Genomic DNA, 14,769 nt, shown 5'->3' with positions numbered 1-14,769 from the left:
CCCGCTACGTCTCTGCTTTAAAATAATTTTTGACCCCAACTCCCCCGCTCCACTTCCTTTTGTGTCCCTTACTGTCTGTGGTTGTGTGGTCTGGGAGGTAGCGCTGTCTGCTGTGTTTGTTAGTGTTGGTGTGCCTGCGATGTTTTTTAGGATTATGATGTCCCTGTCTTTTCTGGTGTTGTTTCGTTTTCAGTGGCTTATGGTGATGGTGTCGTCGAAGTTGTTTGTTGAGGTGGGTTCACGTGTGGTTGCTCGCAGTGGTTGTTCCAATATTGTGTGGAGGAGCAGTGTTGGCAAGCTTGTTTTCTTACTGGAATGGCTATGATGTCTACTGTTTTGCCTCTGTAGTTTAGTTTGATGTAAAGTGGGGTGGTTGATGGTTGTCTGTGTAGACGGTGATCCTGCGATTGATAGTGAAAGGGATAGTATTGACTTTTTAGCTCAATGTTCTGATTACTTGTATGAATATCTCGTTGCTATGTGTAGGAGGGGACACGTAAGGGTTTCATTGATACAGTCTTTTTTGGTGAAGTGTAGGAATTAAGGGCCTGGTGTTTTTGTCGTGTTGTACATGGTTGTGGCATCGAAGCTGTCTGATGTAAAGAACATCTACCTGGCCATGGTAAGCTGTCTGATGTAAAGAACCAGGTGTCTACTTGGCCATGGTAAGCTGTCTGATGTAAAGAACCAGGTGTATACCCTGCCTTGGTAAGCTGTCTGATGTAAAGAACCAGGTGTATACCCTGCCTTGGTAAGCTGCTTGATGTAAAGAACCAGGTGTATACCCTGCCTTGGTAAGCTGCCTGATGTAAAGAACCAGGTGTATACCCTGCCTTGGTAAGCTGTCTGATGTAAAGAACCAGGTGTATACCCTGCCTTGGTAAGCTGCTTGATGTAAAGAACCAGGTGTATACCCTGCCTTGGTAAGCTGCCTGATGTAAAGAACCAGGTATTTACTTGGCCATGGTAAGCCGTCGGATGTAAAGAACCAGGATATACTTTGTCGTTGTAAGCTGCCTGATGTAAAGAACCAGGTGTTTACTTGGCCATGGTAAGCCGTCGGATGTAAAGAACCAGGTGTATACCCTGCTATGGTTCATCAATACTATTTGTTGGTTCCTTATTTTGTGTCTGACGATGTGGACTTCGGTGACTTCAAGAAGCAGGAGTGGGCTGGCTGTGTCCAATAGGCGCGGGAACTTTTAAAAGATGCCCCTAGATTAAAAATTTTCAGTACATTTTTTCTTCATCCAAGGTTGAATTTAAGGGCAATGGAAAAAATGAGAAATAACAATACATATTTTTTTTAAAATCAAAACATTAATACATAGGCCTATTACACCACAGCTCTTTTTCTGTGAACCCACCAAGATTTTTCCCTAGGAAGCCCAACGAGAATTTTCCCGGTAGACCGGCGGGCAAGCCCACCCTTGTCTAGAAGTAATGCAGGATTGCATGATAGTTGGTGTATACATGACATGATTGTCATCCTTGGGGAGTTCTAAAGATATTGTTATGGAATTAGCTGGACTAAAAATGGATTTTGACATTGCCATCATCCAACTACAGCAACAGGAGCCTTTCTCAAAAGCTGAGCTGGAGACAATAACAGGCCCGAGTACAAACCAACGGCAGATGTTGATTTGTTAATAGTTTTGGAAAATGTACAGTTCAAAATTGATAATCAATAAACGTTTCGGGATATCGATGATTTGGGGATGTGTTCTCTTGTTATTTTGTTCGATAGGCTAATTACCTTTTTTTTATTATTACGATGCAAACTTTTTAAAATAAATAATTTGACCCAAAAAAAATAATTATTTAATTACAATTCGAGGGATGCAGTTTTCCAACATTTAGACCCCTGTTGATGAAAATAATAAAGGATGTAAAACATGGTTACATTCAGTTGTAACTACCAGCCTCGTTGGAACACATTTAGAAAATTTTAGATTTTTTTTTTAATTTAAAAAAAAAACAAGACTTTTTTTAAGTAAGTAAATTTTGGGATTACATTAGGGAAGATAGGCTAATTACAATTAAATAAAAGGTAGGACTTTTTTTTTTTTTTTTTAAAGTTGTACACCAACATATATTTTACAAATTAAACATGACTTAATGTGAACATGTGAGATTGATGATTTTTTTATAATAAAAAAAAAATTGATGATGTAGTGCTACATTTCCCCACATTCTGATATTGTCACAGGAATTTTTGGTTTGTTGTTTGGCCCAACAGGAACATTCTCAATTTTCCTCAACACAAGATGACCATCTATTACCTTACCAAAGACAACATGTTTCCCATCCAGGAGCTCACACTTTGCACAGGTGATAAAAAACTGGCAGCCATTTGTATCTCTGCCACTGTTAGCCATGGGCAACACACCAGCACACTCATGCTTTCTTTTGAAATTTTCATCAGCAAACGGCCGACCAGCGTATATACTCGTCATACCTGTGCCGTCACCATTTACAAAATCGCCACCTTGAACCATGAAATCTTTAATGACTCTGAGGAATATGGATCCTTTATAACCGAGTGGCTTTCCATCTTTTCTGTACTCTCCTGTACACAGTTGTCTGAAATTCTCTGCTGTCTTTGGGACTACATCGGAAAACAATTCAAATTTTATTTTACCAGCAGCAGTGCTTCCAATCGCTATATCAAAGAAAACTATCGGATTTGGCTGTTGTGTCATGTTGATGTAGAGAACGAAAAACTAAAAGTAATAAAAGGTAGGACATTCCTTACATTTCCTATCACGTATCAGAGCAATTAAACAGTTTTTTATATGATCGTATCTCTATCTAATATGCTTTTAACTTCGCTAACAGTTTTTCTTATTAGGTTATAATATTATTATATGATCACTTCAATATACATATAATATAAAAATCCACAAAAATAAATATATAATATAACATTTGTGTTTTATTACATATAAATGCTATAAATAAATTGTATTTGTTACAAATTGAATTATTTCTTTTTTATAACAACCTTTAGTACATATTAACAGGTTACGTCCCTTGAATATTAAAAAAAAATCTAAATGGAAATGGCTATTATTTTAATACTAGCAAATGAATTCAATATGCGTGTTGTTCAACTACGAAATACAGAGTGCCCAACACAATGCGCGGCCTCTCCGATATTAAGATATGTATACCAGAAACCTTCGCGAAAATGTACTAAATAACACCGAATTCCTTGGGATTATGTAATAATGCATAAAATTAAAAGATAAAAGCCTTTTCCACAACTGCGTGGCGTCATACGCAGCCCTGGTTCAGTTTAGTGAGTTATTATAAAAACACATTACACGCTAGTGTACGGCGCTCTTTAAAACGAATTTAGGCGCAATAGTACTCAAAGGGGAATCTAGGGCGCCCGTATGAGAGCCGCGGGGAACTCTGGGCGCATATTTGCATATATTTTTATCAGTATGCTGTTACTGATATAAAAAAAAATATTTATCTTTACCCTAAACAAATTAACAGCCAATTAACTCGTGTATGGTCGTTATACCTATGCATGTCGGCATAGTCGAGTGGTAGAGCCAGAGGCGTATCCAGGTTTTCGGTGTAGGGGGAACGAAAAGAGCAAAAAAAGGCGCCGAATTTTTTACACGTTCTATATACGTGTATTATATATATATAACATTGCAATGCATCGTAATGGTTATTTTTAGAATGGCAAACTGATGCAGCTGCTAATACGTGTTGTAAACGTAGACACTACTAGACTAGTACAATAATGCCTTAATTGCTGCTTGAAAAGAAATCTTGTGATTTACATAGATGTGCCGACGAAAAATATTTTTTAAACAAATATCATTGTTTAAAACTTTGAGTTTAAAAAGTTTCCAAAAAGGCGCCACTTTGTTGAAAATGGCCAGAGGGGGAGCGGCCGCTCCCCCTGCTCCCCCCCTGCGTACGCTACTGGGTAGAGCTCATGGCGCCAGATCTGAAAGTTTCCATTCAGTGCCCGTACTAGAATCAGAGTTTCTTCCAGGCATCTCTTCCAGGTTTAGCCCCCCCCCCCCCCGAATTTTTTTACCCCCCCCCCCCCCCCCCGAACGAAATGAAATTTATATAATTTATATAGAAAATATATACTTTTAACAGTGTCCGCCCCCCCCACTGAAGAAAGTTTACCGCCCCCCCCCCCCCCCCCCCCGAAAATTTCAAGTGCCCCCCCCCCCCCCTCGGAGAAAAAAGTCTGGAAGAAACACTGACTAGAATCTGGAGGTGGTAGCGTACTCTACCCAGCTCTAAAGAGTAAACCTACCAACTATACAGTTATAATGGTCCATATTTAAACTTAATTTAAGCTGCATTCTTAACACGACATATCAACCTAGTAGATCCAGCTGTCCTCGGCGAAAACATGTAGATTCTAGATGTAGGCCTAAGTTTACAGCAGTGTATACAGACCATAAACTAGATCAAAATTAAAAGTAGGCTAAGACTTAGTTGACCATTACTACATTACATCAAGGGGATGTGGCTCAGTGGTAGAGCGTTCGCTTTGCATGTGAAAGGCCCCGGGTTCGATCCCCGGCATCTCCATTTTTATTTTTAATTTATATACTTTTGTTAGCATATGTAGCCTACTTATTATTCTGTTAAAGTACTTTTAATATTTTTTTTATATTTTACTTTAGCCTACCTTTATTGCTTTTTCCATTCCAATTTTTCGATAATATGTTGTAGACAACCATTATTATTTACTACTTTATATCAGCTTATCATTGTGGTTTAGACAATGCTTAGTGTTACATTAATAATATATTGCTTTCCAAATCCTACAAATTAATTAGATGACATTGATGACAATAATATTTTATTAATATGCCTAATAATTTTAGAGACGTTTTCTGTTTATATTGCTATTTTTACTTAAATCACGTGACGCCGATTACTTAGATCACATGATTTTATTTAGTCTCGGTTGCACTCTGGCAAACATCACTAATCAAAACGACCATTCTTCCTCAATTACAAAGACTTAGACACGACACGTTTAGCTTTCAATATTAAGCCTAAGAATAAATATTATAACAATCTTCCGAACTGTGTAACATTCCTGAGAAAATGCTATTCTTAAAGACTAAAAGTAATCTATTAAACTCAATTTAAGTTGCCATGTTTCTGGCGTCATGTGTAAGTTTTGGAGTCGTTCATCATACGATGGCATCACCTCCCTTGGTAAATAATTTTCATGCCTATGATGAGTACACCGGCAAAGGCCAAAAGATAGAAAATGCCAGCCCAAACTTTGTTATTTTGTTAATGGACGATGTAAGTATGTGCTCCTGTTCATTTGACATTTAATGATTTATTTGGTGCTATTTATTTAATTTAAATTATATTTATATTAAAATATTAAAAGTAGACCTACGCCTAATATTTAACTTTAATACTTTAATAATAATATTTAATAAAATAAGTAATAATAATACATTGGTTAAATAAAAGGTATACTTCATACTTCTTATCATCTTTATGTCTTATATTAATAATATAGTATACGTTATTTAATTTTGTATTATTAGTAAGTTACTTTGGCCTAATAACTTACTTTAACACATAACATCATAACACTAACTTTAACAGTCAGTGAAACCGAAATTAAGTGACTTTCAATTAGTTTTTGTACCTTTAAACTTTGAATTACATTTTTACCTAAATAATTTAAATTGAGTTTTAAATAGTTTTAAATTTATAGGCCTTACTTAAAAATTTAGCTAAGTACCATAAACAAAGATTATTTGAAGAGTAAACTCAATATAAAAGTAAATTATCCACTCGAATCTTGCTGTCCATGGTGTAAATTGTAAGTGAAGTAGAGTTAACCTGCTTCTTTGACCTCAGCATATGAAAAGATAGTGCATTCATGCATATCCAGCCGTCTTGATTAACAAGAATCTGGCACAAATCAGAGCTAGGTGGATTCAGAGACCTTCTACGGACTTGAACCTAGATTTTAACTTCATAGACTTTTGTGTGAAGAAAGAAAACCTATCATATTAAAACTAATTTTAGGCATTTATTATGCACAGGTGCAGAGTTTCTTCCAGGTATCTCTTAAGGGGGGGGGGGGGCTGTGCCAGAACAAAACTGAATTTATAAAGGAAATATATACTTTTTCCAGTGTCTCCCCCCCCCCCCCCCCCCCCCCGAAGAAAAAAGTCTGAAAGAAACACTGCAAAGGTGAACAAGTGTAGTTAGGTATATCACGTATTCTAATGTTTTATATTTTATCTGCTCGCAAACTACTATAACACTGAAGTGTTTTGCCACTTCTGAATTGCATGTTGTTAATTGTTGATTCAGATGGGCTGGGGAGATCTTGGTGTTTTTGGAGAACCAAACAAAGAAACACCAAACCTGGACAGAATGGCTGCTGAAGGAATGCTTTTCCCAGATTTTTATTCTGCAAATCCCCTGTGTTCACCATGTAAAAGTTTTAATTCTCTTTTTAATTTAGTGTTCCAGTAGCCTAACTATGCAACAAGATGGTTAAGTTGTAGAGAACATTTGTCCTTGTGTTTGGTATTCTGGCTAAAGTTTGTAGAATGAGCACCTGTCGTGCGTAAAATAAATGCAGCTTGGCATAGTGCAGACTGCATATTTCTTCTATTAGGCCTACCAGTGTCTGCGTAACAGATGAACTCTGCTTTATCTAATCTACAGGTTGGCAGGGTCAAACCAGTAGCATACTTTACCACTTACTGGGACACAAAGTTTTAAAATAAATTTGTTGATTAGTGAAACTTATGTTATATTTGTATGGCTAACATTACTTATTACAAGATTTCGGCACCCTCTCTGTAGAAAGGAGGCTACTGTTTTAAATATTAAGAAACGTGAAAACATGTAGCTATGTGACTACATTAAACGAACATTAATAATAATATTAACTCTGTTGTAACTTTTAATGTTTTATGCAAAATTGAATAAAAATTTAATACGATGATTGTTTTTTAATGCTTAAGTCATCTTTAATAATAGATCTCGGTTCAGTTGCTTATGATTAAAAATTTAATTCTTTGCTAATTGTAATGATAATGCATTTCCACTGTTTTTAGAAACAAGTGTTAATACAATGTAGAGATTTAAAACAGAATTCAGAACAATTTTTTGACAAACTGTTTTTGGTTCTCAGCCAGAGCAGCCCTTTTGAGTGGTCGCCTGCCAATCAGAAATGGATTTTACACAAACAACCTCCCAGCTCGTAATGGTAAGACCAGTGCTGACCCAAGCTACTGCATTACTTTAAAATATAGAGTAGTAATAATTTCCATGCAGTTAAGGGCAGAGGCATAGCGAGGGGGGGCGGACCACACCGGGTGACACCATTTAAAGGGGTGTCACCAAGGCAAAAAATAGCAAAATTTATAGAGAAAAACTTGAGGGGGGTGCAAATCGAATGTTTGAGGGGGGTGCAAATAAAAAATTTGAAAGTTTGTCCCTGGGAAGGGTCGCTACGCCTCTGGGGGGTGACACCATTAAGTGCCGCACCGTGTGACACTCGACCTCGCTACGCCACTGGTTAAGGGTTTGGTTTCATATTTTATGTGATATTTTAACGTTACTCTTTTACTTTTGTTTGAATAATCAAGAAGTTAATTGTTAACATTTTAGCATACACACCCCAAGATATTGTGGGAGGAATACCAGATTATGAGATACTTTTGCCTGAGCTACTGCATCAGAAAGGCTATCACAACAAAATAATTGGAAAATGGTATGCTATTCTATTTTTCAATACTTTGTAATCAGGTTAAAATACTATTGAAATAAATTCCAGTAACACAGTGCTACAGGTCCACAGCTAAATGTTTTGTTACAAACGGAATTAGAGTTATTGTTATGGTTAAAGCTAGGTTAATGTCATCCCCTCACCTCCTGATGATGTAGTGCTGTTTACTTACTGGGGGTGGAAAAAAAAACCTGGCAGAATAAAATAATCCTAACAACGGGCAACGTGGGTGTAAAAAATTCTCAATTCTACATCTTGCCATAAAACAATTGCTTGGACCATTTATATCTTTATAAGAGTTGTGAACAGATTGTAATGTTGATAGTTAAAATATCATAGATGTATACCAGTTTTACAGATATCTAAGTGAACTAACCAACCAGTATCTGATTGTTGAAGTATTTTCCACCAGGCATTTAGGTCACCAGCCTCACTATCATCCACTGAAACATGGCTTTGATGAGTGGTTTGGCTCCCCAAACTGTCATTTTGGACCTTACAATGACAAGGCAATTCCAAATATTCCAGTTTATAAAGATGCCTTTATGGTTGGCAGGTAGTTGCTTTATAACATAATGCACAGAACCAGTTTATTTTATTAAAAGCACTATAATTTCATATTCTTGATTTAATTATCTACTAAATAATAGTAATGTTCAGAGCAATGCAGTCCATTCTTGTGAAGGCCTGCGATCTTTTAGTTAACTTAATTATTAGGGCAATACCTGATTATCCTTAACATAAAAAAAGTACTTTTGTCTGGTTCTTAATTGTAAAATTCTTATATCTCCAGGTATTTTGAAGATTTTATAATTAATACACAGACGGGTGAATCTAACTTGACCCAGATGTATATTAAGGTAACCATTTAAATTGTGTGGGTTGTCTGGCAATATTAAGCACTATACCCAGCAAAAATACACTTTTAAATGCTCCTTATATGGTAACATATTTCTTCTGAAGCACTTCTCACTCTTTTATCACAAAAACATGTATTATTAATCGTAAATGGTCTAATTCTTACCGGTCTCAATGTATATTTCTGTTATAATTAACAGAATTTTATGTTTCTAAACTATTAAGTATATTATAGTCATTTATTTTTTTAAATATATTTCTTGATTTTTACTAGTTAGCTTTTTAAAACTAATAGATTTACTGTTCACTCTCAGGAAGCCAAAGATTTTATAGAGAAAGAATCCAAAACTGGGAATCCTTTTTTCTTGTACTGGGCGGTGGATGCAACTCATGAGCCACTCTATGCATCGTCAGCATTCCGTGGAACCTCGAGGAGGGGCTTGTAAGTTTCTATTTTCAGTGGTGGTAGTTGTTGACAGTTTCAAAGGTAATATTATTATTATTGTCAGTAGATGAATCCTGGGAATTAGTTTCAGCGTTAATAATTAAATTGTTATTCAACAAACTTCAACCTTAAAATGTTGTGGAATAATTACATCATACAATTGATAAAAAGAGCAAATCTATTAAGCATTTGAGTATAATTACTATCCTGTGTAACTGTTCTTTCATTTGTTGTTTTAATTTAAAGATTAGCTGTTTTTGTTTTCTATAGAAACTGATTTTCTTTTTTAAAATTTCAGATTTAAATATGTGTTTCAGTAGGCCATGTTTTATCTTACTGGATTTGTTGACTAAGTGAAATCAGTATTTAATTTTTGGTCACATAGAACTCAATAATGTAATTTATTTTTATGATGTAACCGTTAAATTGATGCTCTCTAGATATGGAGATGCAGTAAGAGAATTAGACTTTGGAGTTGGTCAGATTTTACAGTCACTTGTTGACACAGGAGTTGCCAATAATACTTTGGTGTTCTTCACCTCAGACAATGGGGCAGCCACATATGCTAAAACTAGCGGTTTGTTTAAATTTTCGTTTATTCTGCCCGAATTTCTTAATTTTTTAAAATCAATATTTAGTTTTCAATTATAGATTTTTTTAAAAACTAAGTTCTCTAATTGAAATACACACAATTAATGATTACTCTGGAAATTTAAATGCCAATTAGTAACAATAATTATGTAAACGCAAAAACTAATTCCTGTACACACTAGGTGGGAGCAATGGTCCCTTTCTCTGTGGCAAAGAGACAACATTTGAAGGGGGCATGAGAGAGCCTGCAATAGCCTGGTGGCCAGGCAAAATTTTTGGGGGACAGGTAAAAGCTGGTGTGATCCCTATTGCCAGATTGGAATAGCATGCTTCACTCCCAACTCCTGATCTGCTCCCAATGTTACCTTTTTCCTAACACATACATTTACAATCTTGTTGGCCCGGTATTCCCACGTCAAAGCAATAGATTGGTTAGGTTTAAATTTTGAGTTATGGCTTTGGTTTGTTTCTATATTTATATCACACTGTTGTTGTACAGCCAATTTCTAAAAATAGGTAATGTTCAAAAATGTAAATTTACCATCTTTATTATCTAACATTTTTTTAAAATACGTAAACCAGAAAGAGAGCAACACAGATCAATAGATTATAGCTATTTTTTTTAACAAGTATAAAAAAAAGGAAATAGAAACTTACCAAACCCAACACCTTCCCCTTTTCCCCCATTGTTATAGGTGGAAGCAATGGGTCATTTCTGTGTGGTAAACAAACCACATTTGAGGGAGGTTCAAGGGAGCCAGCTATTGCCTGGTGGCCAAACAAAATCAAATCTGGCCAGGTAATTTCCACAGTGTAAACTAAATGCAGTAGCATTGCTTCTACATCATGTTTTGAATTGACATCTACAGGATATAAAATCTCTCAAGACTTATACCCCTTCCTTCACATAAGTAAATAAGCTATCCCACTTGAAAATTAATTTCCCTTTTCCTTTCTTGTTTTACAATTCTTTCACAATTGTATTTTTCACCTTCAGTTAAAAGCATGAGTTATTAATATTAGAGTTTTTACTTATTTAAGAATTAATACTATCAAACTAAACATACTTATCTTAAAATAATATATGAATACATATATTTAATTTTTTTGAGCATGCATTATTTCACTACTTTTCATTATGATTATACTATAGAAAAATCACTCTTGGTATACTTTTATATTTTGTGTACATTTAAAAATAAAAGCTAGTTTTTTATTTTATTTTAGTTATTATACATTTATATTTTGTTCTATTTACTCAAGGATACAAAGATCCAACTATTCTACTTTATGCAAACAGCCTATGTTATGGGCCAATTCACATCATTCTTTATTTTACAGGTGTCTCACCAGGTAGGTAGCTTGATGGACTTTTTCAGCACCTTTTTAGACCTGGCTGGCATCCCTGCACCTAGTGACCGACCCATCGATGGCATAAGCCTGACATCAACTTTGTTGAACGGCAAAACTACACAAAGGTCAGTTTAGTTTGAATTGCCAGTTCTTTATGTTTAGTCTTATCATCTAGGAAACACTTATGTTATCTCCACACAGCACTGATAGAATATTTTTTTTGAGTACAACTTAATGTGATAGCTATGTATGTGTATGTATAATTATCCGCATTCATTGAAATAATCATATTAGCACATAATAAAATAATTAATTGTACTATTTTGAATTTTTTTGTTTGTGAACAAGTTTTTTTTCTTATCCCACCTTTAATGAATTTTGATACTTTAGAAAAGAAATGTTAAAATATGAAATATTAACCACCACTAAAGCATATTTTTAAGCTCAGCAATTTTGTATTGCAAACTTTTGTTTTATGTTGATAAGCAGTAGTAACAAAATGTTTTTCAAGACCAACATTTTACTAACACTTCCAGTCTGACCTTTTGTTAAATTATTATTAAAAATTAATAAATTCACTATAAAATTTTTCTTCCAGACCAATATTTTATTACCGAGGTGACCACTTGATGGCCGTCCGACTTGGCCAATACAAAGCACATCTGTGGACATGGTCTAACAGTTGGCAGGAGTTTAAAAATGTGAGCACTAAGTGTGATAGATAACACTTAAACCCATTGGGATGATGACAACAAAAGTATTGTCTTTAATTATATAAAAAAATTAAAAAATGTACTTTAATCGTTATCTTAATGCTAATTAAAATGTTAGTTTAAAACATAGCTGTTTTTACTTCTAAATTTTTATTTACTTTAAATTTACAATACCATCTACCATTTTATAACAATTGAAGCCAAATCTGCCTAGTTTTATTCATCTGGTACTTAAAACAGTATTCTTTTTTTTTTACAAGTGCAGTTAATTAGATTACTGCCAAGAAATAAGATGCTTAGCCTGTGATTGCCTGTTTAAGGAAGTATTTTAAGTATCAAATGAAACATTCCGTTTTTCCCGCATGTTTTAAGGGAACAGGTGTAGACTTCTGTCCTGGTCAGGAAATCAATGGCTTGACCACCCATGACCAGGTCAATCACACAGCGCAGCCATTGTTGTTTGACCTTGGAGCTGACCCAGGAGAGAAATACATTATTCGGTTAGTTTGTGTTAAATACTTCACACCATTAAACACAAACTCACACCATTATGCGATGGAGTAGTCTAGCGGTAGAGAGCTGGACTACTAACCCGTAAGTCTCGAGTTCGAATCCGGGTTCAAGTCAGTAGACCGTTCCTGAGTCCACCCAACTCTGATGGGTACCTAACTCACGTTAGGGAGAGTAAAAGCGGCTGGGCATAGTGCTGACCACACTCTATCTTCATAAGCCGAGGTCACAGAAACAAGTGAACTCTACTTCACTTGCCCCATAGACCGTCAAGTTTGAAAGGGAAACTTAACTTACCTCACACCATTAGGTCAGTTTGTCTTAAACATCTTCATTAGCTCAGTTTGTGTTTAATATCATTCATCATTAAGTCAATTTGTGTTTAGCATAATCCATCATTTAGTCAGATTGTGTTTATCTATTGATCTCCTTTTGCTTAGCCATAATGCTTCTTAACATTAAAAAATGTTCAAGTTAAGCTAAGCCAACTGATTTATTTCATAATCCTACTGTTTCTTTGAGTAGTGCTAATAAACACAGTTTTTTTTAAGGAATTCAATTATTATTTTTTTTTTACGTTAAGACCAGGGTCCCAGGTTTACAAAACTCAAATCCCACTTCTTATGAAGGCTGTAGATGATCACTTAGCCCATTTGACCCCTGGTGTTCCACAGCTAAACATGTGTGATAATGCAGTAATGGTAAGTTTTTGGTTTTAGTGTAACTATTCTGGGTGGTTGTGTAGAAATACTTTTCAGGTAACTTGAAACATCTTAAGTGTAGTTTTATTAAATTTTGTATATGTTGCATGTTATGATTTTTGTCCAAAAGAGAATCCATTTTTAGCGCAATTTCCATTCTGGAGAATTGCGTTTATTAACTTGTCTTTTCTGGGAATGGATGAATGGATGGATGGATGTCTGTCCGCAGCTTTAAGTCGTATCTCCTCCTCAACGAAGCAATATCGATGACTAGTTCCAAAAGCAATTATGTTAAGCAAGTTACAAGGATGAACATAGGCCATAAAAAATCCGGGTTTCTTACATGGATTTCCCGGAAAAGCCAAAAAACCTCGAAAAAATGCAGTTTTTGGCACATATCTCGGCAACCAGACCACTTAGCAACTTGAAACATGTACCAATCGATTCCTGCCATAATTTAGAACAATATTGCCGAAGAAAGTTTTCAAAAATATCCTTTCGTTCGGTCACAAAATTTTTTTTGAATTAATTAAAATTTGGACCGAATTAGTAGGCATTTTTATCCAACCACACCACACGCGTCATCACGTTCAATAGCTGCGCCATCACATTCAATGGCTGCGTCATCACGTTCAGTAGCTAGGCGCGCAATGGTTTTTAGTCATGTAACTCTATTGTAAATAAAACATGTATTTAAACCAATGGTTTTACTAACCCTGCTCTTGATTTACGCTACGACAGAGCTATTTTTAGATAACATAAGGAAATTGCGCTTAAATGTCACTAGACTTTTTAATTAACTTGTTTTAGTATTCTGTTGATTGTGTATTTCAATAAAATGAGTTATAATATTCAATTTGATACAGGTTAGCTTATAAAAAATGTGAATGAATTTTAAAATTATGAATAATTATCACAAAAATTATTATTTAATTATTAACTAACTTTGTTTTGTTGCTGTTTCAAATTGTTAATGTTAAATTATAATTATTGAATATGCTGAGTTGTGCTGATAAAATAAGTTATCAAAAAATAATAAATAATAAGATCGGAATTTTTTTTTCATCCCGTGTTTGATTTGTGATTTTCAGAACTGGGCCCCTCCTGGATGTGAAAAACTGGGGCGATGTCTCCCTGTCCCCAAGTCCAATCCCACCAAATGTGTTTGGGAACACTGATCTATGACCTTTAGTTCATTCACAAAGGAGTTCTACATCTGATGACATTTACACTACTGGCTCATGTCAGTTGTATTTTTGAGATATTCTTCAGTTACTTGCTTTTGTGCCTTAATAAGATTTTTGTTGCAAAACAAAATATTTTTCTTAGGTATGTGGCTACATCTACATTCTGCCAGAAAAAAATATAATCACTAATTCTTTAGATCTAGATCTACTTCCTTATTTTAATAATGCTTAATTAATAATTGCAATTTTTTTTAAATATTGAATATTTTTATGAAGAATAGACAAACATGCTTTTTTTACACAGAGGCGTCGCGAGGTGGGGGCGGGGAATGCAGACGGCACTGGGTGTTACCATTTAGGGGTGGGGGTTACACAAAGTAAAAAAAAATTGCATGACATTTAGAATAAATGTTTTTTGCCAGTTCAATGAATAGTTAACTAGAGTTTAAAAAATATTTGACATCATACATAATGACGATTGGGACAACATGGGGGGCAGGGGGGGGTGACGACGATGACACATCATGACGTAAATATGCTAACAATGGTACACCCAGTTGTATTAACAACTGACTGTAAATAAACATCATTAGTATTAAATGTTAACACTTTTAAGCTTTTATGGGGGGGGGGGGGGGGA

General features: G+C 35.0%; 2 protein-coding genes and 1 non-coding gene across 4 annotated transcripts; 2 read left to right on the top strand and 1 right to left on the bottom strand.

Moving 5' to 3' along the window:
* Positions 1–2,073: 2,073 nt before the first annotated feature.
* Positions 2,074–2,715, bottom strand: LOC131937665 (peptidyl-prolyl cis-trans isomerase H-like). Its single transcript, XM_059295257.1, has one exon. It carries the CDS (start codon positions 2,700–2,702, stop codon positions 2,178–2,180), a length of 525 nt encoding a protein of 174 aa, XP_059151240.1. The 5' UTR covers positions 2,703–2,715; the 3' UTR covers positions 2,074–2,177.
* Positions 2,716–4,503: 1,788 nt separating this feature from the next.
* Positions 4,504–4,575, top strand: Trnaa-ugc (transfer RNA alanine (anticodon UGC)). Its single transcript has one exon. It is a non-coding gene; the product is annotated as a tRNA-Ala (tRNA).
* A 356-nt stretch (positions 4,576–4,931) lies between these two features.
* Positions 4,932–14,749, top strand: LOC131937662 (N-acetylgalactosamine-6-sulfatase). 2 transcript variants are annotated; one of them, XM_059295255.1, is made up of 14 exons: positions 4,932–5,307; positions 6,343–6,466; positions 7,175–7,249; positions 7,654–7,756; positions 8,184–8,327; positions 8,565–8,631; positions 8,944–9,071; positions 9,515–9,651; positions 10,361–10,464; positions 11,007–11,143; positions 11,617–11,719; positions 12,104–12,231; positions 12,825–12,942; positions 14,034–14,749. In XM_059295255.1, the coding sequence occupies exons 1-14, from the start codon at positions 5,152–5,154 to the stop codon at positions 14,118–14,120; spliced, it is 1,611 nt and encodes a 536-aa protein (XP_059151238.1). In that variant the 5' UTR covers positions 4,932–5,151; the 3' UTR covers positions 14,121–14,749. The 2 variants fall into 2 exon arrangements, with proteins under 2 accessions (XP_059151238.1, XP_059151237.1); XM_059295254.1 differs by lacking the exon at positions 10,361–10,464 and adding an exon at positions 9,848–9,951 and having other exon boundaries at positions 4,933–5,307.
* The last annotated feature ends 20 nt before the right edge of the window (positions 14,750–14,769 follow it).

The sequence above is a fragment of the Physella acuta genome, unplaced genomic scaffold (assembly GCF_028476545.2).
Source record: "Physella acuta isolate Inbredline_101_S28 unplaced genomic scaffold, ASM2847654v3 ptg000217l, whole genome shotgun sequence".
NCBI classification, from domain to species: Eukaryota; Metazoa; Mollusca; class Gastropoda; family Physidae; genus Physella; species Physella acuta.
The sequence above is the reverse complement of the archived record's forward strand: the minus strand, read 5'-3'. Positions and strand labels throughout refer to the sequence as shown.